Genomic DNA, 27,498 nt, shown 5'->3' on the forward strand with positions numbered 1-27,498 from the left:
TGTAATCTCCCTTAAGGAGGAGCAACTTGGGTGCATTGTTGATGCAAGTCTTTGACTGAGCACAAGCTACCATGAGATAGTTATTGTTCAGGGACGGCTAGAAGACCTTCTTACCGTGAACGTGGTTACCGGCCGCACATTCTTTTCTATGAACGAAAGCTCTAGTTAGATTCAGGGTTTATATTTGTCTGATTTTGCTGATGAGGAATGTTGATTAAACAAAATGGAGATTAACCAATCATTTAATGAAAAACTACTTCAAAAATTTCCTTTAGCACAACATGTAAAGTCTCCTGAGAGACTAACAAAAATTGCCAGGGCTGACTATATTTCAAATCATCCCGGCGGGGTATTGGGTTAAGTTTTCAACCAGCAACAATCACGTCTCAGTAAAACTTCATGGACTATGATATTGCTTCTGCACAAGAATACTGAGGAAACTACCAGACTGTAAGCAACCTTTTACAGCAATGACAACACACATGGTGCATTTATAACACCTTTAGATTCACGATGAGGTCGCACACTATCAAGCCTTTGACCAAAAAACCAAAACCCTTCCATCCACAATCACCAGCTGCAATGAGACGTCCTCTTCTTCCTGAAGTCAATGACCATCCCTCTGGCCTTGGCCACATTCAGAAGCAGAGGATTTCTTCCAGTCCACTCCACAAAATCCACCACAAGCGCTCCGTACACCTCCTCGCATCCACCCCTGCAGTCATGCTGCAGGTGGCATGACTCTGCAGTCTGCATGAATTGTATTTAAAGTCAGTGGTGTATAGAGGTGAACAGGAAAGGAGACAGCACAGTTCCCTGTGGGGCTCCTGTACTACCAACCACCACATCAGACGGATCACTGCCCAGCCGGACATACTGTGGCCTGTCTGTGAGGTAGCTGCATGCAGAAGATGGTGAACTTGTTTGCCCTCATATCCTGAATCTACTCTCATAGCTTGCAGCTTGTCACTCAGTAGCCGTGGCTGGATCGTGTTGAATGCACTGGAGAAATCAAAGAAGTGCATCCCGATCCATCCAGGTACGAGTGAGCACACTGCAGCAGGTAGATAATAGCATCGTCCATCGCCAGGTGAGGCTGGTAGGCAAATTGCAGAGGGAGCCACTCCAGGCAGGCTCAGGTTAAACAGATGTTGTAGGACAGGAGACAGCTGGCTGGCACAGGTCCTCTGTTAGTGTGTGAGTCAAGGGGGTTGTTTTGGTCTCTTCTTCTGTTCGTGGATTATTGTTTCATACTGGCGGCATGTTTCACGTTCTTGCTGAGAATGAAAGTGACAGCCTCACACTGACATCTAGTGGAATCATCCAGAGTGCATCAATGAGTCCGAGTAGTAAAGGAGAGGACAGCAATGGAGAGGGTTACACCTACACAGGTCTGCAGCTCATGATTATGTTCACTAGTGGTTCATCTGACAATTAAATTGATTGGTCTAAAATTACTGGAAATAATTAATGTCCAAAGTGATGATATGTTGGCATTCCAAAACCCCAACATATTAGCTTTACCATGATAAAAAACAGAGAAGCTGTCCATAAAATAAATAAATGTTTGCAGTAATAATAATGCAATTTCAGAAGAAACTCGTCACTAAAAACAACCAAACATCATTAAAAGTTCTCGAAACGGTTTTTAATTGAAATATGTAGCAGCATTTTATTTAAAAAAGTCAAATAAACATTTTGGTGGTGGGGGAGAAAAACCGCAGGTTAGGATAAAAAGTTAAATACAATCAAGACTTTAGCTTCTGAAGCCTGGCTGGTTCATTCGTCCATTTAGGTAACCAAGCTATTGGTCTCTAAGAATAACAACATTGCAAGAGTTCAACCAAAACACACTGCATCACACACACGCTCTCCTCCCACCACCATGCAAAGCCCACTTTTATAGCAGCAGAGGGACAAATATGACCCTAGGAATAGTTTTTGGGCAACACACACACACACACACACACACACACACACACACACACACACACACACACACACACACACACACACACACACACACACACACACACACACACACACACACACACACACACACACACACACACACACACACACACACACACACACACACACACACACACACACACACACACACACACACACACACACACACACACACACACACACACACACACACACACACACACACACACACACACACACACACACACACACACACACACACACACACACACACACACACACACACACACACACACACACACACACACACACACACACACACACACACACACACACACACACACACACACACACACACACACACACACACACACACACACACACACACACACACACACACACACACACACACACACACACACACACACACACACACATTCAATTTGGCCTCTGCATAGAAAAAAAAATGGCCACCAACACATGTGTGGTGTGGCTGTAAGTAATGCAATCATTTCGGTGCAAGGCTCTGGAAAATCTTCTCAAGCCGTCGCATCTGTAACGGATCCTTTGCTCTTTGAAGGGTTAAATATTCCTGCAGGGATAAAAGCTGTCCACTGGGTGGGAGTGTTTCCTCAGAGTCACTGTGTGCACCCACAGGATCCATGTAGTTGGCTTGAGTTAAAAATGGAAAAAAATACATATTCCATTCACGTTTTCCTGCTGAAAATCCATCATAGCTGTTCAGAGTCAACACATCGTAGGTGCTTTTCTTCTCCATCAGCCAGAAGTTAAACATTTATTTAGGATTTGCTGTCGCCTGGTCAGTTTCAGTGATGGGGGCGCTGCTCTGCACAGCATCGCTGTGGGGATGGAGTTTAAATCCTGGTTTGATCTTCAGCACTGCAGCACCCAGTGTGACCAGCTCTTCAGTTTTCTCACTGCTCTGTGGGGGGGTCAGGACACCTGAAGGTACAGGACAGTTGCCGTGGCGCTGCAACTCCACTTCCTGGTAGGAGTAGGCCTTGTCCTGTAGACAGCAGAAATACAAGGATTACATTTACTGTGACTAGAGGACACTTCTTCAGGTGGAAATGTACAGGTGCATCTCAATAAATTATATTGTGGAAAAGTTCATTTATTTCATTAAAAAGTGCCATAGAAAGCATCTATCTAGTATTTTGAATTGTTTTCTGATGTCTACAAAGAAGGTATATAATTTTGGTTGATCCAAAAAATGTCCAGATGCGGTTTTAAACGCCCATTTACACCCTATGATTTGGCCCTAGAATTAAATCAATCTGAATTTGAAGAACAGCCAGTTGGTCGGAGATTGGAGAGCAACGTTACCGAGAGGTAAGTGTTAGCTTTAGTGTTTCCAGTAGCTGGTGTATGCAAATGTTGGGGCTGGACTACTGTGTGTGATGTAACACACAGGGGTTGTTGTAATTTGCCCGTTTTACCGCTGTGATATGCATATTCATGATTTGCACGTGAAGGAGGAACCAATGGTGTTTGAGGTTCACGGTATGTCAGTTCAATGTACCGAACTCTCCTTATTCAACGATGCCAAGGTAAATACAGTTTTCCATTCTATGGCACCTTTAAGTCAATTAAAACAAATACAGAGATACATTTTTTAATTGACTTAATGAAATAAATGAACTTTTCCATGATATTCTAATTTATTGAGATGCACCTCTAAAATCCAGCTCTATCAAAATCAGTCATTCTGAGGTAAATGTGGATTTGTCAAAAACTTTTCATCTACATTTTCTTTTTGTAAAGCAAGTAAAACCCCAAAGACTTTGCTTTCAGAATGTGAAACATTTATTGCCATGTTCAGACAATAAATACATTCTGTGCTTGTACAGGCAGCAATAAACATTATGAGCATGCTTATAAGCTTGGTTAAAGAGACAAATCATAGCTAATTCAACAGTGGCCTAAATGTTGGGGGCATGGGGTACAGTGCCCTTATATTATTAACCCTGGATCCTTTTGAAATAACATTGGCTTCTATGTTTAAACAATTGAAGACACATTTTAAATTGTGGCTCGGTTAAAGTAATCATGTTATTTAACACATGTTGCCGATAATGTGGAATACATAAACAATGAACACATCATTGGAACGTTAGATTCTCCTCTTTCAAAGTGTGACTGATTTTGATAAGAGTGGGCACACCAATATGACAAACAGCATAGGCTAGGCGAAAGCTTGCATGCATTGTGGGCTCACTTTCAAAAAAGCAGAAAAAAGATTTGCGAGACTTCGCAAATGATTATTGTCATAGTTTTCTCCCTGCTTGCGAAGCGTTCAAACTAGGGCTGCACTTAATTACTCGACTAAACGTTATTTGGCGCAAAAAGTCCAAGTCAGATGATTTTTATCAGTCTATTAGTCGAATGAAAATAAAAGCTCCATCTGTGCGCTGCGTGTGTTTTGACACGTCAGCCTGAAACCCCTCAGACTTCACTTAGAGAGGAGTCTGGTTAAGGTAATGTTGTCGGGCAGGATATACAAAGTGTGGATCTTTCTGAGCGAGTAAAGGACGAGCCCCACAAGCTGACATGCAAACTCCACAGGCAAAAAGTCGCCTCCATATCCACGCCAACGGAGCGCAGTTTCCCAAAACGCAGCTTTATTATCCCTGACAACGTGTGTTCCTCCCTCAGACTCGAAGGAAACCGCAGCAGTGAGTCAGGCAGCAGCCTAGCATCAACATATATAGACCTATAATTTATAATCATTCTAACCTCAGAAAAACCATAAATCCAAGCTTTCATTTCAAGATGAGGGCGTAATGTGCCGAGGTGTTTTTGATGCGCATACTTGTCCGGGTTTCTGTTTCCGGTGTAGTATTTATTGGGTTGTTGTATTCGATATGAATTATGAAACTTTACCATTATGATCATTACTGGAGCTTCTGATGTTTATACTGCTGACGGGCGGACTGATGCGTCCGTGCGGGGCGATGTAACCCTCATGCGCTTTCTACGTTTCATTGTCATTCATATTTCAAAGGTTCATTATTACAGTTTTATTTTATGTGAAGCAAAACATACCGTGCTGTCATAAGAACTCGGCCCTTGAAACAGAAACCATTTTGTGAGAAGAAAATGGATCATACTGCTTCATAAACGTGCAGCGATTGGTCGACTAATCACCAATATTGACAACTAGCAAAATCTTTAGTGGCCTTAGTTCAAACATCAAAAAATGTCCTTACCAGCCATGTGATGTAAGAGGCGTGTGTCTGGATGTTGTGCATGTCGTCCACAGAGATTCCTGTGAATGATCTCATGGAGGATCCATCGACCTCCTGCAGCGCCATGGCGAACGGTACCATCCACCTCACACACTCCTCCACCTCCACCCTCTTCAGAGCTGCGAGCACAGAAGGATGACCAGAGTGAGGAAATGATCATGGTATGCTTTAGGATAACTTTGCTCAAGAAGAGTAAAGCAAAAGGAATTCAGGAGGAGATTGCCGTGTTTATTTTTTTTTACCTGAGACATTTTCCACCAGCTCCAGAGAGGAGAAATGAAACAGGGCTGAAGCAGCGAGGATGCCGTTGGAAAACTCGAGGCAATGCACATCGAGCATACACAGGTCCAATAACTAGGGGGGGAATAGAAACGATAACATCAGAGCCTGCCTCAAAAGGAGAACTGAACTAGCATATTTGTTAATAAAAATGATTTGCTCTTTAAAAAGCTTGTGACTGAGGGGTAGCAACACGTAGGGGGACCATATCTTATTAGATTAGAGTATTTGAGGGTCAACTGATGTGATTTAGTAAGAGATCAACTGTAGGGTGATCCAAAGAACACAGTTTTATTTTTACAACGCTTATTTTAAGTCTCTTTGGATAAAAGCAACAGCTGAATGAAAAGTAATGCAAGAAACACAGACTAAGCACTCCTGAGCACTACCAGAATGAAATGTTTGACAAACTAAGAGGAGGCTTTGAGTGAGTCTGCCAAACTGCTATAATAAAAACACACCCAGCATACCTGTGCGATTTGTGTGAAGGTGTTCTGGGGGTATTTGGGGATGAGCAGCTCGTCGGTGTCCTTCAGGTACGCCACCTGCATGTACACATTGAGCCAGGCGATGGGAGTCTGCGGGCTGAGGCTCCAGTTCAGCTCCTGGGGGAGAGCAGAGAAAGAGAGAGCAACCTGCCGTGTTAAGATACAACTGGATTGACCTAGGTTAAAATACTTTTGATTATTGATTTATTTTTAGTTAACAATATTTTGCTTGCCCAGTTTCAGTTTGAAAAAGGTTTTTATACATTTAGGCTGTTTTTTTGTAGGGGCCAGGTTATCCGTCTCAAAAGTATTTAGCTCCAAAAATATACAAAAAAAGTTGGATGTGTGGCACTAACCATAACGTTAAAATCTTTTACATTTGGGAATTCACCTGAATCCTTTCCCTCTACTGTTACAAAATGACCCCAGCTTGGTTAAATGGCATTTGTTTTCTACAATATTAAGTTCAACATCTCCTTTTTAGGGTAGGATTTATTACATCCAACAAAAAAATAAAACCACTACTTAATAATATTGTTTCAGTTTTCATAAAGGATATGTGTGTATTGTTCAATGCTTATCTTAGTTTTAGTTAATAAAAACAACCCTGGCATTGATGTATTTGTAAAATAATACAAGAACAGGGAAAAGAACACTCTGAAAGTGACTTAATATTTTCGTAAGATATACCAACATATCATCAGAGGGTGAATTTGGATATGACATTTGGAGCAATACAGAGCAGTTCGTACTGGTGTGACATGGCATCAGTACGGACCTGTGAGCCTGTTTGTGTTTTTACCTTCATAATAATGATTTCCATACTGAGGATCTCGTCTTCAGTGCAGGCTTCGTCTGTAACATAGGCAAACTGGTGGACCTTGGGAGGATACATCTCCTGAGGGACGAAAAACACAAGATACAACCTTTATTACAACCACTCATACCAAACCAATAGTATGAGATGTTGCAGGAGAAAGGGGCAATGACAGTAGCACCTAAAAAATGCCAACAACAACAACACACTAAATATGACCACAGGCTAATCATAAAAGCAGAGGGTTTGATTATCTCCTGTATTCTCCAACCCTTCTCACCTCTACTTTAGCAGCTATGAAGAGACAGGTGATGCCTATGAGCTGCAGCGTTGTTTTGAAGACGTTTCTCTGGGTGGCCATGAAGCGATCAAAGTAGTCCTGAGCGAGGTGGTACGACTCCCTGTGCAGTTTGTACACCTCACTCACCTAAAACACAAACAGAACGTGAATGCAGGAATATGGCCGCTCATGAATTTTAACCACTACAGGTTTATGTGATGGCACTATGGACATGAACATGAAATAGTACCCATCAGCAGAAGCTCATCTCATGACAGAGCTTTGTTACAATTTATTTTACTTTATTTAAAAAATAAAAAAAACGAACATGCAAACTAAAGCAAAGATTTAGAAGTGATTAAAAGGCATATAGGTCTTGGAAGAAATTCACCATAAATGACAGCATATACTTTGATATGAGGAGGAATTTAAAATCAAAAGGCTCAAGCAGAAAGGATCTTTATTGAGTGTGATTAGGCCTATCAGATTGGTTAGAGAGACTGGAGACATCACCAGTCATTGCATGTCTTTATTTACCTCCATTACAATGATGTTCATAAGCCAAAGTGGGTTTTATTTTCTTGCCTGACAATCTACTGTTGAGTCGTACTTGATGGTTGTGCCACAGGGTGTTTACATATAATAACCCGAAAAACACATTTGTATTTTCTCAACAAACACATTTATGGGTCCAGCTCAGAACCAGTAAGAGGTCTTAGTGTTGTGGGGCATCATTTGTTAACACACAAGTTAGTTCTACAACCGTGAAAACTTATTGTATGATGTTCTAGCTTTTTAATTCTCATGACGTCTAGCTGATTCAATCACAAAAAGCAAGTCAGTAGTTGGTTATACAGACACCCTTTCTTTTACCACCTATGATGCCTAAATGATTAAAATGGAAGTCTGATACATTTCAGAGTAGTTACAAAGACATGCTACACACCTCCATGAGCCAGTCCAGAAGAACTGCTCTCATCTTGGGCTGCAGGTGAGGATGTTTGTCCATCACGTGGACGTCCTTAATGTACGTCTTGTCCTTCTCCAACATGTTGTTCCACACCACATCCTTACTTGCCCAGCTGATAACAAAACAGAGATGGACAAAAGAAAAAGTAAAACATCAAAGATTGAACTAATGACTGTCCCCTTCATTGTGCAACATGTGCTAAGCAGCAGTATGATGTTCCACAGGCAGACACATCAACAACTGTTAGCCACAACCTCAGAAAATGGACCCCAGAGAAAGACATGTCCTATGCTATATGTGCTTAAATCAAACAGGTTGCTGTATGATAATTATCCTAACAACAGCACTCACCACAGGGCAGGAAGGGGGGCGCACCGCACAGGCGTTACATAGACGTTGTGGAAGTTGTAGTGGGGGAAACCTGCGTTTATCAGGGCAACGGTTGGGTCCTCTTCCTGATCAGGTGTGGGGATGCACCTCTGTGGACTTGTGTAACCAGCATCAGGTTTCCAGCCCGGCTTTACAGGAAAGAGGGAGAGCAGAGAGATGAGAAATGGAAAATGACAGGGCGAGGACATAGTATTGGCCCCGACCAATTCTCAATAAGCCGGTAGTTTACATTGAAGACTAAAAATTAACTATAGGCATCTTTAATATTAGGTAAAATTGATAAAGTGTGATCATAAGGCAGAATAACCCAAAAAATTACTTCAGGAATGAGGAACCTACTTTGCAAGATTTAGAAACCACAGATATATCCAACTGAACTCAAGCGCTGGTTTTGCCTACCTCAAATTCACGCTGCTTCTTCTTCGTCATATCTGCTACCTCCTCATCCGGATCTTGTAAATACTGAGGATCAAAGAAGGACATATTTTATTTTCAATTTGTCTTTGATTCAAATCACAGATAAATTAGCTCAATATCAGGCTTGGGAAGGTAGAAAGTGCTCATTTCCCATGGATGTTTTGTTTTGTAAGCACTAATGAAAATTATTATTTAATCCAGCAATATATAATGAATACTTCACTGAAGTGCAAGACGCTACTTTCTAGCAACGATGAACTTGTGTGACAACCTAGACACACCTGAAACATGGGGATAAGGCCTATTATAGGCTGCTCTCTGAGCCTTTCATAGTACTTACAATGGCAACATCTGCCTTCCTCTTTCTCGGTCGTACTGTATTTTCTTTGAACGCCCCGGGAGCTACAGACTTCAGTTCTGTGTCTTCCCTATAATAATAAAAGACACAAACATACTTGCAGTTAGTCTCCAGAGCCAACCTAAACAGTTTAAAAAGCTTGGCCTTATATGTTAATGCGGGCTAAAACAAATAGCAACAAGCTAACTAGCCGGATGGCTAAAGCTCCATCAACTTTTCTCTGTCGTCACACACTTTGATTGACGCGCTTAAAATAGACACTAATGAAATGCGTATGAAACTCACCGTTTTCCTCGCATTATACTCAAAGGGGTGTTCGTCAGTTTCAGAGTAAACCTGTGGATTGGAAGTGTTTTAAAAAGGGGTTATTTGGTGTTTAAAACAACACATTCATACACTCCCAACCCCCACTCTCGACTCCCTCCTTCTGACAAAGCCCAACTTAGCCTGGCGCGGGGAAATGGAAACAGTACTGAATGTAAAAAGTCGCCTAAAAGTACCATTTAATGCTATTTTTTCACGAAACTACTCGATGACAAGCACAAGACATAATATAAGCCCCTGGCGGTTTTTATTTCGCGCATTTCTGTTAGGAAGCTGGTTATTTGTCCCACTAAACATGGACAGCTGGCTTGCCACATAATGGCCGAACGATAGGCACAGCTGAGACGCCTATTTCCCCAATTTATCATTTCAAATGTACAGTAATAACACCAGGCATTTAAGCAAGATACTCCATAAAAGCCTTTAATTCAGTATCTTACTTGTTGCGCTTTAGTTAGCATTCAATTCAGCTTATCTGTAAAAGTTGCACGTAGCTTCACACACACGATACAATGGTACCGTTTCGTATCGTCCACTCACCTCAAGATGCTTCCCTTGAAGTTCACTCTTGTCCAAAAGTAAATATATATAATGTATAACTTCACAGCCTGTTGTTCGGATGCAGTCGTGCTCTCTGTGTCCGATGGTGCTTGTGTCCAGGCCGGGCTAGTTCCTCTGAGCTGGCGCTTTGTAGTGAACAGATGACTTGAAGCATCAACGTCAGAGAGGAGTGGATTTCACTTGGCGCTAAACTCACAGCTGCACCGAATCTCTGTGCTCAGATTCTTTCTTAATACACCACAGTTTCGCATCCTTATCGTGTACAGAGCTTGTATATTTTATATAATCGATCTATTTTATGACAACGAGGAGGGAAAATGAGTTTATAAATTTGCCGGCAAAACTGGAGGCGTGTCTGCTGCGGTGACAGCTGCAGGGGCGGGGATTCCAAAGAGGAAGTGCCTGGGCACCGCGTGGCTACTCTGTCAGATGTAAACAAAGCCGTAGTGCTTCGGTTTAAGCCTAAAATAAAGTGAAATACGACCGTAATGTTGTGAGGTAACTAGGTATGTGTGTTCCGTGAACTCCAAATATGGCTTTCTCGCGCTGTCACGCTTGGCGCATCAGTTATTTAGATGGAAAAATGAACTATGTTAGCCGGCGGATGCTTCTACCGCCCATTTCCAGCTATCTCGGTTTTATATCCACGTAAAGTTTTTTGTTTTAACACACCCTCTGCAATGCTAAATACGTTTTTACTTCAGGTGGAGGGGTTGTTTACGATAAATAATAGTATTAAGCACTACTAGTTCGATATGGATTTTAAAGACAGTTTATAATCACTGATTTTGCTCAAAAACAAAACTGACCCTTGGCCAGTCACGTGATCCCCATGCTTAAAAACACAAAAAGCAGATTATTTGTCTCTCTGCTCAACTGGTTGCTCCACAAAAACGGCAACATGAAGTTTTTTAACCTTTTTGGGCGACTGAAATCTGTGGTTATTGGAATGATTCATGTTAAAGCTTTACCAGGTAAGACAGCACTGATCTGACCCTTCAAATTTACATTTTGGTTTTTGTAAAAGAACTATTCCACTTATTGACTTTAGTAAAGGTTGCAAAGGTAATTTGTCTGTGAATCAAATCTCACACATACATCAGATCAATGGATGGATGGATAGTTGTCTCAGGGATGTCAAATCATTACTATCAGCTGCATCTAAAAAACACAAGAAATGTTTTTCCATCAACAAACATTTCAAACGTATACCTATGTGCAGTATTCAGGTAAAGGTAGTTCCCTTGGGAGCTTTAATTTGTTATGTCTCATACTGATTGTATCGGTATTTGATGTCTTTCTCAGGCACCCCCCTGGGCTGTATGAATATGTCCCAAATCACAGAAGGAGCATGCAGGGAGGCAGAAATCTACCGCGATGCAGGAATTGTAAGTTATCATACGTTGTGTGAATTCTTAACACACAAAAGTCTTCTAAAGTAAGCCAGTACAATTACCTATGAAATCCTTTTCAGGATGCTGTGATCATCGAGAACATGCATGACATCCCTTACTCGTTCTCTGTGGGCCCTGAGGTGACGGCCTGTATGGTGGCAGTGTGCTCGGCTGTGAGGAGCATCTGTCCACAGCTGCCGCTCGGAGTGCAAATACTGTCCTCTGCTAACCAGCAGGCCCTGGCAGTCGCTCTGGCTTCAGGTTCTTTCTCTACATCTTTATAGTGTTGTTTTGCTGTCTGTATGATACCATCTGCAGTTAAAGCATTTAGAACATAGCTTCATTAATCAAGTGTAAACAGATTTTCTGACCGAACATCAGCTGATTATGGTCTGGTCAGGCTTCATAATTTAAGGTGTGTTTATCAGTCAAATAGGATGTTGTGTGCTTGTCCTTTAGTATTTTATGTAAGCAAATAATTAAAAGTTATAAAAGAAGTAATAACCCAGTACGTGTTTACAAGTAAAAGTCTTTCTTACAAAAAGTTTACTGATTCCAGGTAAAAGTATTAAAAGTATTAGCATAGAGATATAATTAAAGTACAAAAAACATAATTTTTTAATCAAGACGGACAATTTTACTCAAATAATTTTACAATATATATTGCCCAAGGGATCCATATAGTTTATCTCAACCCAAAATAACACATGATAAATAATATGTTGATTATATTCAGTATAGTTTATCTGTGTCTGTATTTTCAAAGTGAATAAAACTATCATACAAATGATAAGGGTGAAGTAGAAGTACAGCGGGAAGTAGCTGGAAATGGAAATACTCAAGTAATGTGCAGCAGACCAAATTGTGCTTGAGTACAGTACTTGAGTAAATGTACTTCATTTCTGTTACCCCTGCTTTGACGCTGCTGGTTAGTGGATCTTACTCTGAAAATGTTACCGTATGTTCACAGGTCTGGATTTCATCAGGGCCGAGGGGTTTGTGTTTTCCCACGTGGCTGATGAGGGACTCCTGAACGCCTGCGCCGGAGACTTACTGAGGTACCGCAAACAGATCGGAGCTGAGCATGTTCAGATCTTTACCGACATCAAGAAGAAGCACAGGTGAGACCACCATCTCTACATTTTTATTAATAAGTAGAACCATAAGTTCCACTTGGATGCATAAAAGAGCTGCAACAACTTTAGTGGTTTACTTTAAAATGTCTCTGAGATTGCTGACATTTTAGACACGGGCAAGACCAACTGCTGACCAAGCCCCCTCACTGTAAGAAAACAGTGCCATGACTGGCACAATAAATATCAGATCAGGAGATTTTAGGTGTTTCAGTTTGTTAGTAGTCTTAAATAATTAGCTTTCCATTGGTTGTCATAATGTCTGGCAGGGGGCCGTATATAAAAATAAACTAATTCAGAAAGGGAAAGCCATTAAGACTTGTACAGGATAACATGTCACTATTTTTTTCTTTATTTTGTATGTTTCTGCACACACATAGAGCTGATCTATACTGCATCAAACAAACAAAATGTACCTGATGGGACAGGAGAGGTCAAAAAGCTGCAGGTTTATACAATGGAACTCCCTTCATCAACAAAAAACAAACCATAGCAATAAAGGATGATAGTAAATTAAAGTAGTGGCAATTCATAATTGTGATGTATATGAATTAGTTTTGAAATACAATTTGTATAATTTACACTGTGTGTGTTCCCCAGCTCCCATGCCCTGACCTCAGACGTGAGCATTGAAGAGACGGCGCGTGCTGCAGAGTTCTTCCTCTCAGACGGACTCATCATCACAGGAGCGGCTACAGGTCATCAGGCTGACCCGCGGGAGCTCAGAGGTACCGCACGCTCCAGACTACCAGGAGCACATCAACGCTTTATCAGACACTGCCTCACACTTAAACATCTTATAAGTTAACAATACAGGGCGGAAACACAATCTGTTATCAACATCCAATTGATTGATTCAACATTAATCTTGTCAATGCACCGTTGAGTCGATTTGATGTTAAATGCCTACGGATCCAATTAAAACAAGTAACTCCACTATCCTTGGGCTGCACAGTTAATCAAAATGATCTTGACCGTGTATGCTCAAATAGCATTTTGAATAAAAGTTTGTGGAGTAGCAGAGATATCCCGGCCTATAAATCATTATTCCACAGACTTAAAAAAAGAAGCAAAATTGTCTTGTACAAATTCTATTCGAAAATCCCTATGATCATTTTATATATCTTTCAATGATAATAAGAGAAAATATGCAAAAAGGGTCAATCCTTCCAATATAGTGAATCGTGTCTAAATTTCAGTATCAGTCAAAATAATCGTTTTTAGGTACTTTCTCTGACTTTTTCCGCCATATAATATAACCATTTCGTGCTGTAGTGTAGACTGTAATTGTATGTCATTGCCCTATCTGTCCAGCAGAGGTCAGCCTAACCTTTAGCAAAACCCTTTATATTTAAACAGTCTATGGTCAAACTCTATGAAAATGTGTTCTTAGTATCACACTCATTTTGTAAGTGTCCTGGAGTGATACCCAACTCACAGCCTGAGGGTCAGACAGGGTGCCAGGGGGCCTGCTGACCTTTTACTGATATAGCTTCAGAACAAGGATTAGTGGCAGGTAGGTGATTCACTGCCAACACACTTGATATGCTGTTTGGTAGATACAGTTACATCATATAAAGGCAAAGTTAAGGTCAAGAAAATCACATTAGAATAACAAAAATACAATAAAAAAACAACTGAAGAAGTACTATTACTATACTAACTCTGTTGTTTTCTCCTAAATTCACCAACATTTAGCATGAGTAATGCATCATTTGTATATTCAAACATCATACAGTACTAGTAAATGTTTGTTGATTGTTGTGTGTACCTGCCCAGGGCCTGCAGATGGAAATTAGCTTTTAGCTCGCATCTCTTCTCTTTTTGAGATGTATGTATTTTTAAGCATGGTCCTTGTTCATATAATTGTACATATCATAATAATAATATATATATATATATATATATATATATATTTCAAAAAGTTTGTAATACAAAATGTAATTGTGTATGTAAGGTAAGTTTTCATAGAGCTATTTGTAAGCTAGAATGTTTACTCTGTTCACCTGTAGTGTCTTGTTAACGTTTGAAATATTTCTTTCCCTCATATTATACGTCAGAAATATGTTAGTAGAACTGACATAAAGCAAATATCCCAGTTTAAAATCTGTTTGTGTTCAGAAAATGTTGACAGAGGATTGTTTTTATATCAATTATGACATGATTTATGTAACATTTATTGTAAAAAATGTTCACATTTTTTACCGAAAAACACTTTCCCTCGTATAACAAGAAAATGAAACAAGAATTTAAAACTGACTTTTACAACAATTTTCCAGGTTTATTTTCTGGAATTCAAATGACTGTATAATGAGAAAATGCCACATATGCAGGTTTAAACACATATTTTTCATAAAACCTGTAATACAAAAGAACTCGGGATGATTCATTTTCATTTTAATTAAGTGTTCACCATATATAGATTTTAAACTTGAATTGTGCTTCCATCAGAGGCTTAATCAGTGACCAGGAGGAGCTGAAGGCCGTGACGTCTGTGTCTGCAGAGAGTCAGGGGGTTCTAAACCTGGACCATGACCGTCTTAGATTAGCAACACCAGGGCTGCTATTTAAGTGTCCAACACGACATACAAGACTGTAAACACTCTAAGCTTAAAACACACACAGCATTGGTTTCATGGACACTCATCCCATCTTTTTCCCCCCACACACACATGCACGCTCTATCTTGGTGCCACGCAGACAGAATGATAATGGAGCTGACATGCAAGTGTCCAAAGTTCACTTGGTGTGCCACAGCCTCCTCTCGCCATGGCAACAGACACTGGGTGACATTCACAAACATTATCATTCATGGACAGGATCCAGATTTGGAAGATAGCATCATCATAATCATAAATCAGATTAGCACATTTGACCGTAAATGTTTGTGATGATATTAATAGAATACATTTCAGATTCATGTGATGGTGAGGAGGAAATGTTGTTGTGTGTCCTAGAGGGATAGTTTGGATGTGTTGAAGTGGGGTTATATGAGGTTCTTGTTTATATTCAGTGTATTATCTGCAGTAAATGGCGTCGTCACATTCGTATTCGGAAAAACTGACAGTCTTTGCCCAGCTGAAGCAAAGCGATGTACTGCTTTTATACATCTAAAAAAAATAGGCCCACCCTTACAAATACAAGAACTATTTTTTTCCAAAAGATTCCAAAGATGTGGTGGATTTGAAGACAGCATAGAAATCAACTTCAGGAAACACCTAATATGGAAACCTACCTCACATAAACTCACTTCAAAACAACTAAACTGACCCTTTGAATCGATCAATAGATCATGACTTATAGATCCATAAGTCATGATCTATTGATTATTTATTTGATCTTGTTTCTCATGGATCATTAAATATGTGCATTTCTTAGAGTTGTAGTAGTTGCCACTGTTTAGATGTTTCTTTGCTTTTGCAGAGGTGTCCCGGTCTGTGAGGATCCCGGTGCTGATTGGTTCTGGGGTAACCTATGACAACATTGAAAGCTACATCGGTGCAAACGGGATGATCATTGGTTCTCATTTCAAGGAGGGGGGCCACTGGGCCAACGCAATCGACCCGGAGCAGGTGAAGAGGTTCATGGGAAAGATACGTGAGCTCCGAGAATGAGAGGTGTTTGTGTTGTCCCTGCTGCTACATTAAACACATCCAGCCCCCAGCTTAAGAAAACAAGACTTTAATTTTTGTTGTACATTTTAGAAATACACGCATAGAAAAACATAATATTCAACTGTATTTACACTCGTCTAAAATGGACAATTTGTGTAACGTGAAAATAGTGGGTAATCGATCAAAGCACAAACCATGGTTTTGTCTTTTCACACCACATAATTACTGTACAGCTCACTGTGGCGAGGTACAAGCTTTACAATACTTGTTACAAGAACATCTAAAACTAAGGCACCGGAAAAAAAACATACTGAATAAAACCAAAGACAGTCACCTGCCATACTAATCCACTCTTCAGGTTTGAAGTCTTCATATGTGAACTCGCTCACAGTAACACAACTTTTAGAATCACACACACACACACACACACACACACACTTAACTTCCTAAAAGCCCTACATCTGGTTATATCTAATGGATCTATTTATTTATTTAGTTGGTAGGGACAGTGCTCATTGATTAACAGACAAGTTGCTGTAAATAAGCCAGAGTTAGCTGCTATGCTAATTTCCATCTGTTGTTCCTAGCCAGATCTTAAAAGGCACCCTAAGATATAAAAATACATAAACTGATAACAAATAATAAACACACCCTCAAACAGACACAGACAATGCACGCCTCTCACTATACCCTCCATATAAAAATTACAGCATACAGTAGGTTACAGTATGAATAAAGAAAGGAGGGAAAGTCTAAACTCATGCTCTCCAGCCTGACCGACTTATTCATGATATCAACAATTATTGTTCTCAGCTGCTTCAGCTGCAGTGCAGGCTGCCTTTAATGACACTTAAATAAAACCTAACAGGAAGTGGGGAGTCTGACCTGCTTTGCTTCATGCTAAATGATCTGTGTGAGGTGAAATGATGATTTGAAAACCTGAGTAAGTCAGAGTCAAGGCACTGTGCTGCACAACTGGGCTGTGGTGGAGGCAACTTAAAGCCCCCACCTTTAGTAGTTGCAGAGGCGCTGGCAGGGCTGCTTGAAGTGTCCGTAGCGAGAGAAGCGCATCTTGGCGAGGTTCTGCCTGTGGAGGCCCCCGCGGCTCAGCTTCTTCCTCTCAGCCTGGGCGCTGGCCCTCTGCACGGCCAGCAGCTGGAGGTTGCCGGGCAGAGGGATGCCCCAGGCAGCCAGGCGCCAGGATATGTGCCGCTTCACCTCCACCGGCCTGCAAACACACACAGGGGGAGGGTTAGAGCATGTGTTGATGACATATTAGATGAAAGGACTCCATGACACCACAGGAGTCGCTTTAATGAAAGACCACCAAGATGCTCCACAGGAAGTCCTTCCTGCCCGTGGCCCTCAGAGTGTTTATCTTCTCCCTGGGAGCTTCAATAGACGGGCACTGGACTTAGTTCAACAGCTAAAACCCTTTTTAAACTGTACAATTCAGTATTAATATGTTAATAATACTACTGAAACTGTCTCTATATTGTAATATGCAAATATATTGTAGGAAAATGACATTACTTAAGGGGATAGTTTGAGATGAATCTGGAAGTTGCAATAAATCCATTTACTCAAGTAATTTAATTATTAATTATGGTTTTAAAATACTTATTCTTGAGTATTTGCATTTTTGTATTTTTCTCTTCACTAGCTTTCAGTAGTACCTAAAAATGGTCAGTATTATCAATTCTTTATTATAATAATATATACTAATATTACAATGAAAGTACTACGCAATGACTACTTTTGATTGTTAAAGTACATTTTACTGATATCTTTGAACTTATAATGGAGTATTTTAACAGTGCAGTACTTAAACTGCATATGTAAAGCAGCAGAATGCTTCGAACACTGCACAACACGTTCAGGATATTTACTTCAACAAATGCTGCTAATCACTCCTCTGTATTTTCCCAATGCAGGTTTAAGAAGCTCTGCAGCTTTTACAGTGTTAGCTTCTGGAATCCGCCTCCGTTCTTAAAATGAAAACAACACACTGTGGGACTCTCACATGTTTCAGTGAAAGATGACATCAAGGTGTGGTAACTAATAGACACGTGTCTAAGACGAGTGTGTGTCTGGATGTAAACTAACCTGGAGGTGTCCTCTTCATCTTCATCAGAGCCGACCTCCTCCTCCTCTCCGCTCATCGTGCATCTCATCTGGTACACAGACATGCTGGGGTGCTCGATGAGCAGGTTCTCCAGGGGGCCCGCCTGGAGGGCCGACAGGGGCTGGTTTTCTGCAAAAAGCACATCTTCTCTTTACATCCCAGAATGCACTGCACCCACACTGAGTGAATGATATAGATGTGACTAACACACTGAATCTGAAGGGTGTGTGTGTTACCTGGCAGATTAACAATGATCCATCCTCCCTCCTCACACTCCATCAGCTCCTCATAGGAGTCCGCTGCCTCAAAATCCTCACCAGCGTTCCAGAGCAGATGAGACAGAATCTTTCCGAACATCTTTAGACCTCAGGTGCAATCTGGGAATCAACAACAGTCAGAATATCAAGAAAATGAAGAAAAGACACAAAGTAGAGAGGATCTGATCAGCTGGCGTCATAAAATGACTCTGATTTTTAAGCGGTAGCGGGTGCTGAGTTCAGAATCCTCAATTAGAAAAAAAAAAAAGTGTAAAAATTGCTTTTAAAAAGACCAAATTAAATAGAATAAATAAGTTAAAGCAAAAATGTCCAATGAAAATAAAAAAACTGTATAAAAAACATTTTTCAAGGTGTTTAAAATGTGCACATTGTACTAAAATAATACTGAACCCCACCAATATCTCGCCCTCCTTGAATCCCTGGTACATAAACATGATTTCTCACATGACTTTATGCTGAAAGAAAACAAAAAAAAGGTTCAATGTAGGCCACGCTTCACTGCAGCAAGACTATATCAAAATGTCTCATGTTTATGAACCCTACACAACTTGTGCATTATAATCCAACACTAATACATCTAGTCGTATGCTGACTGCCTCCGATATGTATGCATTTGAATTAAAATCTTAAATTTAACAACATTATCGCATAAACACTCTCGCACTTGCCCAGGTATGTAGTCAATTAAAGTATATCAAATAGTAAGGCTTTATTAAAATGCATCTCTTTGGGAAGTAGTGAGCATACAACTAGGTAAATGAGATGTGGCTTATACCTGCCTGAGTTGTGTGTTTGTAATCGGATGTTTTGATATAGTTTTCCTGTTATTAAACGCAGGTTCCATTAGCGTCAACTCATTAATTGTGTTTGGATTCTTTGTATTTGTGGAGGCATGTGAGAAAAACTAAGTTTTCTTCTAGAATTCAAGATGAAACTGGGAGGGTAATTGATATACAAATTGTCATTTTGTGGGTGAAGTATTCCTTTAATCCTCTTCCACCTGAACCTGCTCTCTGCCTGGATCTATTTCCACACGATCAAAGCAAGTGGCTCCCCCTTGAGGCTGTGCTAATAAAAACCCCAAAGATCTTCTCCCATGACCACCTAACTGCTGCTCTGAATCAACAACTGTTTCCATTGCTCAGTAACCTGAATCCTGAGCTGCTACGCTTCATGAGCGGACTCACGAGTCAAATATGTAACAGCTGAGGGAACAGGATGTTGCTAGAGGCTGGAATTTTACTGATTTCAAAAATATAATATAATCTGTGACACTGCTTTAAACTCCTCCCATGTACAGAAATTGTAGGTGTGACCTCAGATTGCAGCTGGCTGACCTTTTGTCCCAAACAGATGAACCTGTACAGTATGGTAGTGTATATGTACACTGCGTGTTTGTTTATCAGTCCCCTGTCCTTCTTAGGCAAAACAGTTATAATAATACATTTAATTTTCAAGGTACTCAAAAACACTACATGTAAGGGGTAACATTCTAAAAATATACAGAAAAAAAACAGTTTCTCCTGTTTTACATTAATGTAGTGTAATGTGAATCAGTGTATGCTTACACTGCATGTTTGTTAACTAAGTCCCCTGTTGGAGGTCGCCATGTCCTCCTTAGGGAAAATAGAACATGCTTATTAAATAGTAATAATAAAAATAAATGTTATGCAAATAATGAGTAAAAGTTGCCAAAAAAGTAAGGATATTAGTATCCCATGCAGAATCTTAAATGAAGGTACAGTAGTAAAGTATTGCTGTTCGCATAAAATACCGACATCTACATTTCCTTATCTGTTGAAACTATCATCACAGGTATAAATGAAATGTATACTGGCTATAAATCACCTAGATATACTACTATATCACAAGTATTATTACATGTCTGCTATCATCATTCAAGACAAACATAGATCCATAAACAGACCCGTTTTCATCCTAGTATCTGGATGCCTTCCTTCAGTGTTTGCCCGGAATCTAATGTAACAAGACCCCTCCCTATAAACACACACATAATCCCTGTCTGGCAGGTCTATTCTAACCTGATATATACAGGACGAACAGCTGATTACATGCTCGAACATCGACGCTGTTTTATTTCTCAATATAATAGCATTGAGTGGGTTATTGGAGTCGGAAATTCAACGATGACATGCATTACAAACCAAAGACATATTACTACCGAGGATTGCACTTCGAGAACAAAAGACAAATGACATCCAAGGCTTGAAACAGGCCAGTATTTCACAGTGCTGCATAGATATTTACATCATGACTCACCTGATTGAATAAATACAATGTTATTCCTCGGGTGTGGCCGTTATACCGAAAAGTTCCTTCTGTGTTGCTTGTTCTTCAGATTGTTTTGATCTCAAAGTTGTTTTCCGGAGAGTCCTCCCTGTCTCCTGAAACGTCACCAAACCGCGCCCCCCGGAGGCGGGACATTTGTGCGTCGTTCATTGCGTCACATGTCCACAAAACAAAACAACCCCTGATGTGACAAGTGAAAGGCTAATGTTGACTGAAATATTGCGTTTTGCTTTTCATATTTCTCCACATTCTCAAGCTATCAGAAGGGAACAGCAAATGAGTTTGTAAAAAACATAACGTACAAAAACTACGTTATGCTGTAAAAATAGGACCGTGCTGTTACAGCCATCCCCGTAGCTCCACTCGTGCTTACTGTAGGCAGCAGCTGCACGTGAAAGGCAAAACAAGCAAAGCGGATAACTCTTAAGTGAAAACTGGTTAAAATATCAGGACATAGCGAACGTACTATGGTAAAAGTCGCAATAAACTAGCTATGGTCTAGTAGCGTTAATAAACCGCGTTTTGGAGATTGGAGATTTGGAGGCTAAGCGAGACTACACATGTTATTTTACTTGTTCAAATGTGGTGTTTTTATCAGAGACACTATCCTACTTCTGTTCGAGATAATTCACCTCCCAAATTAATCCACTATATTGTTTTGTGTAGTGCGCATGTGCAAGACGTTGTTATTTTAAGGCAAGCTGTTTTTACAGAAGTGACACCTGAAGTTAAATATTAAAGCACAAAACCCTCCGACAAAGACTTGGTGAAACATGATGTTTATGACAGAATGCCAGCAGCTATGGTGTTTTAATGGCATTTGGGATTCCAATGTTTCTCCAAATCAAAAAATGAATGAACTCAGTCTGGGCTGAACAACTAAAGTCTTCATTTTCCTTTTCTAACTCATATGTACCTTTTTAAATGATAGGGAAGTACTCTATCAGTATAGACACATAATGTTTCAAGTTTCAGCGATATATATTCATTCACATTTATATCACAGCAAATAAACAACAGACTGGTAAGAATTGCTGTAGTTGAAGATAACTGTCTTGTCTCGATTAGCTGTTATTTACTCTCTGATTCTCTGAAAGCCGGAAGAGGATCGCAGTGCAGGGAGTATGCGCAGACTGCACGCGAAGAGTTAAAACTTCGACTTTTACCCAAACTGTATATGTCCCGGACAGGACTGAAGGTAAATGAAACAATTATAGAACTATTGATAGAAGTTGGTTGTCTTCTATCTTTTTCCTGTGCTTTGAATCCCTAGGTCTTTGGAGTCTTATTTTATTCGGTTTTAAAATAGAAACCAAACGCGGCTTGTGTGGTACTGGTATTTAAAAAACTGTTCTGATCCTATCTACTGTCATTGTATACGTAAAAACAACGTTATAGCTTATTGCTCATTGTGCCCATTTATTTAAATAAAATCAGTTTATATGTACCTAATGTATAGCAGTGAACTCGACTAACTAACAAACACTTCACTAACAAACCCCAAGCAAACACAATTCCACTCAGAAAGCGGGTTGTTTAAAAGACATAATGAAATAATGAAATAATGATCATTAATACCCAGCCTGTAAGAGCACGGTCTGCAGTCGGTCATCTTTTTACACATTTTTGCATTTTTGCACCCATACTGTTATAGCAAATGTACTATACCCTACATACATCTAATAAAATGTAAGATACTTTTCAATAAAACATTATTTTGGGAGTCAGTTCTAAAAGGCATAGACATATAACGTATACAAATGTATACGTTATTTAAGTGTTGTGTTTTATGATTTTTAGGCTAATTTGAATTTAAAAGTAAAAGTGAAACCAAATTTATTCTGATGTATCTTTGCTTTGTTCTTGCTTTGTCCCCTTTCCAGTTCTAGAGATACAGTACTTGTATCTGTGTACTCCCACATCACTCTGAGGGGTTCTATAATGACTTTGATCAATAGCATCTACAGGGATCTAAAATCTGACTGCGTTAGCCTAACTGAGAGGGTCTGTCTTTCTTTATCTGAAGGTATATTTTTTATTAAAAGAAGATTTTAAAATCTTGGAGTCGTAATGGCAAGCTTGATTCCTTATTAATCCTGATTTACAAACTGGCCAAGTATTTAAAACCCAAAGAGTTGTGTTCAGTCATTTGTTAAATTGCAAATTTGCCACTAGAGTTTGCACCTCTGAAGTTCAATGTGAAAATGTGTTTTTGTGGCCATGCTTGGTAAAGGACTTTTTGTAAAAAATATTGATCTTGAAATATTGATCGAAAAATAACACAAGTCATTTTAAGTAAATGTAAATAAATGAGAGTTTTATTGCAGGTTGTACTGAAAGTGCTCTTTGTAATTGTTCCTGTGGCTACATTTCATGAACTGATTTGCCTGTTTAACCTGATTCAGTTTGTATTCATCGCAGTTCTAGTTATGCTGCTTCATTGCCTGAGGAAATCTCCTTGTGACAATAAGAGAGTCGGTAGAGGAAGTCAAAGTCCACTTTATTGTCAAAGTTTCCAAATTGAAATACCGTTTTTTGGCAGTCCCACAGTGCAAATATAAACAAGAACATATAACATAAGAGCTTAGAAAAAAAAGGGGGAGTAGCCTAAGGGCCTAGATAAAGGGGTATACAAAAAAAACTAAGTAATATATACATATGTTAGACACAATCAACACAGTTTGACGGTAGTGCAAGTAGTTCTTTAGTGCAAAAAATACTTTGTGCAAAGTAGATTTTCAGTAGCAGCGGAGAATAGAAAGTGACTGGTGCTGGATGAGGGACGGGTGTGTGAGGGAGGGGGATTAATGTCCTGGTACATTCCCATTGAGGCTGTGGGGAAAGGTGGGTGGGACGGAGGGTGGAGAGGTCAGGGGAGAGATAGGAAAGAGGGCAGAGGGAGATGAGAGAGGGGGAGAGAGAGGGAGGGGGGAGAGAGAGGGAGGGACGGAGAGAGGGGGAGCGAGAGGAGAGAGGTAGGGAGAGGAGAGAGGGGGAGCGAGAGGAGAGAGGTAGGGAGAGGAGAGAGAGAGAGAGACAGAGAGGGAGAGAGGGGTAGGGAGGGAGAGAGTGAGAGGAGAGAAGGAGGGAGGGAGAGAGTTCAGCATCCTGACTGCCTGGTGGGAGAAGCTGTTCCTCAGCCTGGTGGAGCTCGAGCGGAGGCTGAAGAGGTTGTTGGATGGGTGGGTGGGGTCCCCTGGGTGGGTGGGGTCCCCCACAATGCCGAGTGCTTTGCGGGTGAGTCGGGTGCTGTAGATGTCCTGTAGTGTAGGGAGTGAGACCCCGATGATCCTCTGGGCAGAGTTCACGATGCGCTGCAGGCTCTTGCGGTTGGAGGCGGTGCAGCTTCCAAACCACAGCGTGATGCAGCTGCTGAGGATGCTCTCAGTGGCGCCTCGGTAGAATGAGAGCATGACGGGGGGGGGCTCCTGCTCGCTTGAGCTTCCTGATGAAGTAGAGGCGTTGCTGGGCCTTCTTTGCCAGTGCAGTGGTGTTGTTGTTCCAGGTGAGGTCGTCTGTGATGGTCACACCCAGGAATTTGGTGCTGCTCACCTGCTCCACAGCAGCACCATTGATGGTCAGAGGGAGGGGGGGTTGGGAGTGGGTTCTCCTGAAGTCAACAACAGTCTCCTTTGTTTTCCCCACATTGAGGAAGAGATTGTTATCTTGGCAACAACGGGCCAGCTGGTTCACTTCCTTCCTGTAGTTAGTGTCATCGTTGTGGCTGATGAGACCCACCAAAGAAGCTATAATATTAAAATATCTGCTCGACGCTACACGTTTTTTCCTAGTTTTCAAACGTGATTTGACCAACTACATTAGGTTAGGCAAATGCTGGATCCGAAACACGTTTAATCTCTGAGAATACTCCAAATAAATAATGTGCTTCAATTGAAGGGAAAAGGTTTGTCTACCTCTAATGAAGGCTTGAAGGTGTTCCTGCTGTTTCAGTGAAGATACCTAAGAATTGTTGACTGTCCTCTCTGCTCTCAGGTCAGTGTCTCAGCGCAGGGATGGCTCCACGGATAGATGATGTCATGCGTCTGTGCTGTGAAATATCCGCTCACGATCAGATCAAGGTGGCAGTGAAAAACTCCACCAAAGGAGCGCTGGCGGCAGGAGGAATGGCGTTTGTAGGCGGGATGCTTGGTGGACCTCCAGGGATCGCTGTTGGTAAGAATAAAAAAAGTGAACCCTAATACTGACCATAATTACAGTCTGTGAAACTGACCCGTGTCTGATGTGAAGAGTACATCGGCCTGATCAAATGTAGCCCATCCTGCCAGGGGGTTTCAAGATTGTGAGGTGGGGTTTCCATACATGGATGGGGTTTAGAAAGGGGTCTACTCGACATAGGCCCGTGGTCCCCAACTGTCAGGGCCCCCCAAGGCCCCCATCTACAGAATGTCACTCAAAGTTGCGTAAAAACAATAGACTATAGCCCACAGCCCACAAGTGACAAAACGAGACTAAAAGAAACTACATCAACAATAAAGAGCTGCAACGAGAATGTCACTGACGAAGAAAAGAAGCAAAACATCCAAACAGAAAAACTAACTGAAGCACAAAATGACTACAGCAAAACACAAATTGAACACGAAAATACCAAAAAAGCACACAGAACAACTACATAGTGAAATACAAGTGCTATAAAGAGACACACAATGACCACAAAGAGAAACAAAAGCACTGCAGAGACACTTAATGACTACAAGAGACTAAATTACAATAAAAAGTCACAAATGTAAAATAAAGATATACAAAACAACCACTAAGAGACATACAAGACACAATATGACCACAAAGTGGTACAAAAGTACTACCAGGAGACACAAAACAACTAGTTAGTGACATGCGCTTACTACGAAGAGACACCAAAAATGTGGGAGACACAAAATGACTACAAAAAACAGTTACTCAAAGACACAAAATAACTAGACACAAACTTACAACAAGGGGACACGTAAGGACAGAGAGAAGGAAAATAACTACAAAGAGACACAAAACCACTTTAGAGACACAAAATGAAATAACTGTAAATAGACTCAACATGACTAAAGACACAAAACAGTTACAAAGAGACAAACAGGGACTACAAAGAGACACAAACTTACTGCAGAGACAAACAGGGACTACAAAGAGACACAAACTTACTGCAGAGACAAACAGGGACTACAAAGAGACACAAACTTACTGCAGAGACAAACAGGGACTACAAAGAGACACAAACTTACTGCAGAGACAAACAGGGACTACAAAGAGACACAAAACCACTCAAAAGCGACAGAAAATGACTTTAAAAAGACAAATAATGCTTAATGCTTACTTCTCTGTTGTCTTAAAGCTGTTGTACGTCACACTCCATGAATACATCCTGCCTCCAGCTATTGATGGGTCTTAAGATAAGATCATCCTTTATTGTGTGTGGCAGGTGGTGCAGTGGGGGGTCTGCTGGGCAGCTGGCTGACCAGCGGTCAGTTCCGGCCCCTGCCTCAGATCCTGATGGAGTTGCCCGCCGCCCAGAGACAGAAGCTCTACGATGATATTGTGTCCGTCCTGGACAACATGGACTGGATGGACGCGGCCCAGCTCGTTTCCTTGGTGATGGGCAACGTCACTCTGCAGCAGCAGGTCACCGCGGCGCTGCTGAGCTATGTCACTAAGGAACTCAGAGCGGAGGTGCGCTATAAGGACTGAGTCCCGCTACAGCTGGACTCTCAGGACGGCCACCAGAGACAGTTTCATCTGTTTGTACTTCGCTGACACGTTTGAATCCTGGATGTTCTCTTTCGTGACCGTGCCAAATGAAACACTTACCTTTTGTTATCTTTGGAGTGATATCTTTACTAGCTCATGTAAAGTTCTGAGTACTTCATCTTCTGCTGCCTAACAGGAACACACCATTGTTCAGTCACCATGGAAACCTTATAATGGACATTTAGTGACATTAGCACAAATAATGTATGTGTACGACACAGTCGAGTCTTTTTAAACTCTTAAAAGTGTGTCTGAAGAGTCATATACTCAGGAATTAAATGAAGTGCATTTTCTTTATTCCCACTCTCTGTATCAGGGTGTTATTAATGTACCTTGGCTCAGGAATTTCAAATAAAATACACTTTGAAGCTTTTGGCTGTTTATTTGCATACTTAAAGTTTTCAGAAAGTGAGCAAACATTTGAAAAACGTCTCTGCATAAGAACTGCAACAATGAGGAAATACCAGACGCTATTTAAGTACAGTCCCTTTAAAGGTGACACATTATAACAGGATGCCAAATGAAACCAATTGTTACCGCTCGGTTAAATGTTAGCATTCGTTAATGTTAGTACACAAATTAAAACTAAAATGTATAGGTCTAGTGTTTTTAGATGATTTCCTGTGGTAATGTTAGATATTACTTGCACTGCATGAAGAGGAAAAAAACCTGACATCTTGTTTAATATTTGCATTGCAAAATGACTCTGACTCATCGAGGAGCCAAACAAGGAAAGTCCAGTCCTGTATTCAGATACTCATCTCTATGTCATTATGAATGATGA

At 40.7% G+C, this 27,498-nt stretch overlaps 4 protein-coding genes and 1 non-coding gene across 9 annotated transcripts; 2 read left to right on the top strand and 3 right to left on the bottom strand.

Moving 5' to 3' along the window:
- Positions 1-289: 289 nt before the first annotated feature.
- On the bottom strand, positions 290-430 carry LOC134863931 (U4 spliceosomal RNA). The gene has a single exon (XR_010165748.1). It is a non-coding gene; the product is annotated as a U4 spliceosomal RNA (small nuclear RNA).
- Positions 431-2,309: 1,879 nt separating this feature from the next.
- On the bottom strand, positions 2,310-10,431 carry ccne1 (cyclin E1). Its single transcript, XM_063881325.1, has 12 exons — positions 10,083-10,431; positions 9,504-9,554; positions 9,201-9,288; positions 8,843-8,905; positions 8,405-8,571; positions 8,030-8,165; positions 7,084-7,230; positions 6,789-6,884; positions 5,969-6,103; positions 5,462-5,573; positions 5,181-5,338; positions 2,310-2,977 (listed from the first exon to the last, which is right to left on the bottom strand). The coding sequence occupies exons 2-12, from the start codon at positions 9,515-9,517 to the stop codon at positions 2,747-2,749; spliced, it is 1,347 nt and encodes a 448-aa protein (XP_063737395.1). The 5' UTR covers positions 9,518-9,554; positions 10,083-10,431; the 3' UTR covers positions 2,310-2,746.
- A 53-nt stretch (positions 10,432-10,484) lies between these two features.
- On the top strand, positions 10,485-17,013 carry zgc:162297 (uncharacterized protein LOC555865 homolog). 2 transcript variants are annotated; one of them, XM_063881327.1, is made up of 6 exons: positions 10,485-10,609; positions 11,409-11,491; positions 11,578-11,758; positions 12,468-12,618; positions 13,231-13,358; positions 16,054-17,013. In XM_063881327.1, the coding sequence occupies exons 2-6, from the start codon at positions 11,426-11,428 to the stop codon at positions 16,242-16,244; spliced, it is 717 nt and encodes a 238-aa protein (XP_063737397.1). In that variant the 5' UTR covers positions 10,485-10,609; positions 11,409-11,425; the 3' UTR covers positions 16,245-17,013. The 2 variants fall into 2 exon arrangements, with proteins under 2 accessions (XP_063737397.1, XP_063737396.1); XM_063881326.1 differs by having other exon boundaries at positions 10,487-11,077; positions 16,054-17,006.
- On the bottom strand, positions 16,296-21,497 carry si:ch211-260e23.9 (uncharacterized protein LOC555795 homolog). 4 transcript variants are annotated; one of them, XM_063881331.1, is made up of 6 exons: positions 20,928-21,497; positions 20,216-20,263; positions 19,043-19,102; positions 18,606-18,746; positions 18,351-18,498; positions 16,296-17,472 (listed from the first exon to the last, which is right to left on the bottom strand). In XM_063881331.1, exons 4-6 carry the CDS (start codon positions 18,724-18,726, stop codon positions 17,256-17,258), a joined length of 486 nt encoding a protein of 161 aa, XP_063737401.1. In that variant the 5' UTR covers positions 18,727-18,746; positions 19,043-19,102; positions 20,216-20,263; positions 20,928-21,497; the 3' UTR covers positions 16,296-17,255. The 4 variants fall into 4 exon arrangements, with proteins under 4 accessions (XP_063737401.1, XP_063737402.1, XP_063737399.1 ...); XM_063881332.1 differs by lacking the exon at positions 20,216-20,263; XM_063881329.1 differs by lacking the exon at positions 19,043-19,102 and having other exon boundaries at positions 20,928-21,496.
- A 556-nt stretch (positions 21,498-22,053) lies between these two features.
- Positions 22,054-27,087, top strand: LOC134862503 (protein C19orf12 homolog). The gene is made up of 3 exons (XM_063880467.1): positions 22,054-22,155; positions 24,951-25,130; positions 26,389-27,087. Exons 2-3 carry the CDS (start codon positions 24,971-24,973, stop codon positions 26,652-26,654), a joined length of 426 nt encoding a protein of 141 aa, XP_063736537.1. The 5' UTR covers positions 22,054-22,155; positions 24,951-24,970; the 3' UTR covers positions 26,655-27,087.
- Positions 27,088-27,498: the final 411 nt, after the last annotated feature.

Source organism: Eleginops maclovinus, chromosome 4, assembly GCF_036324505.1.
Source record: "Eleginops maclovinus isolate JMC-PN-2008 ecotype Puerto Natales chromosome 4, JC_Emac_rtc_rv5, whole genome shotgun sequence".
NCBI lineage: Eukaryota > Metazoa > Chordata > Actinopteri > Perciformes > Eleginopidae > Eleginops > Eleginops maclovinus.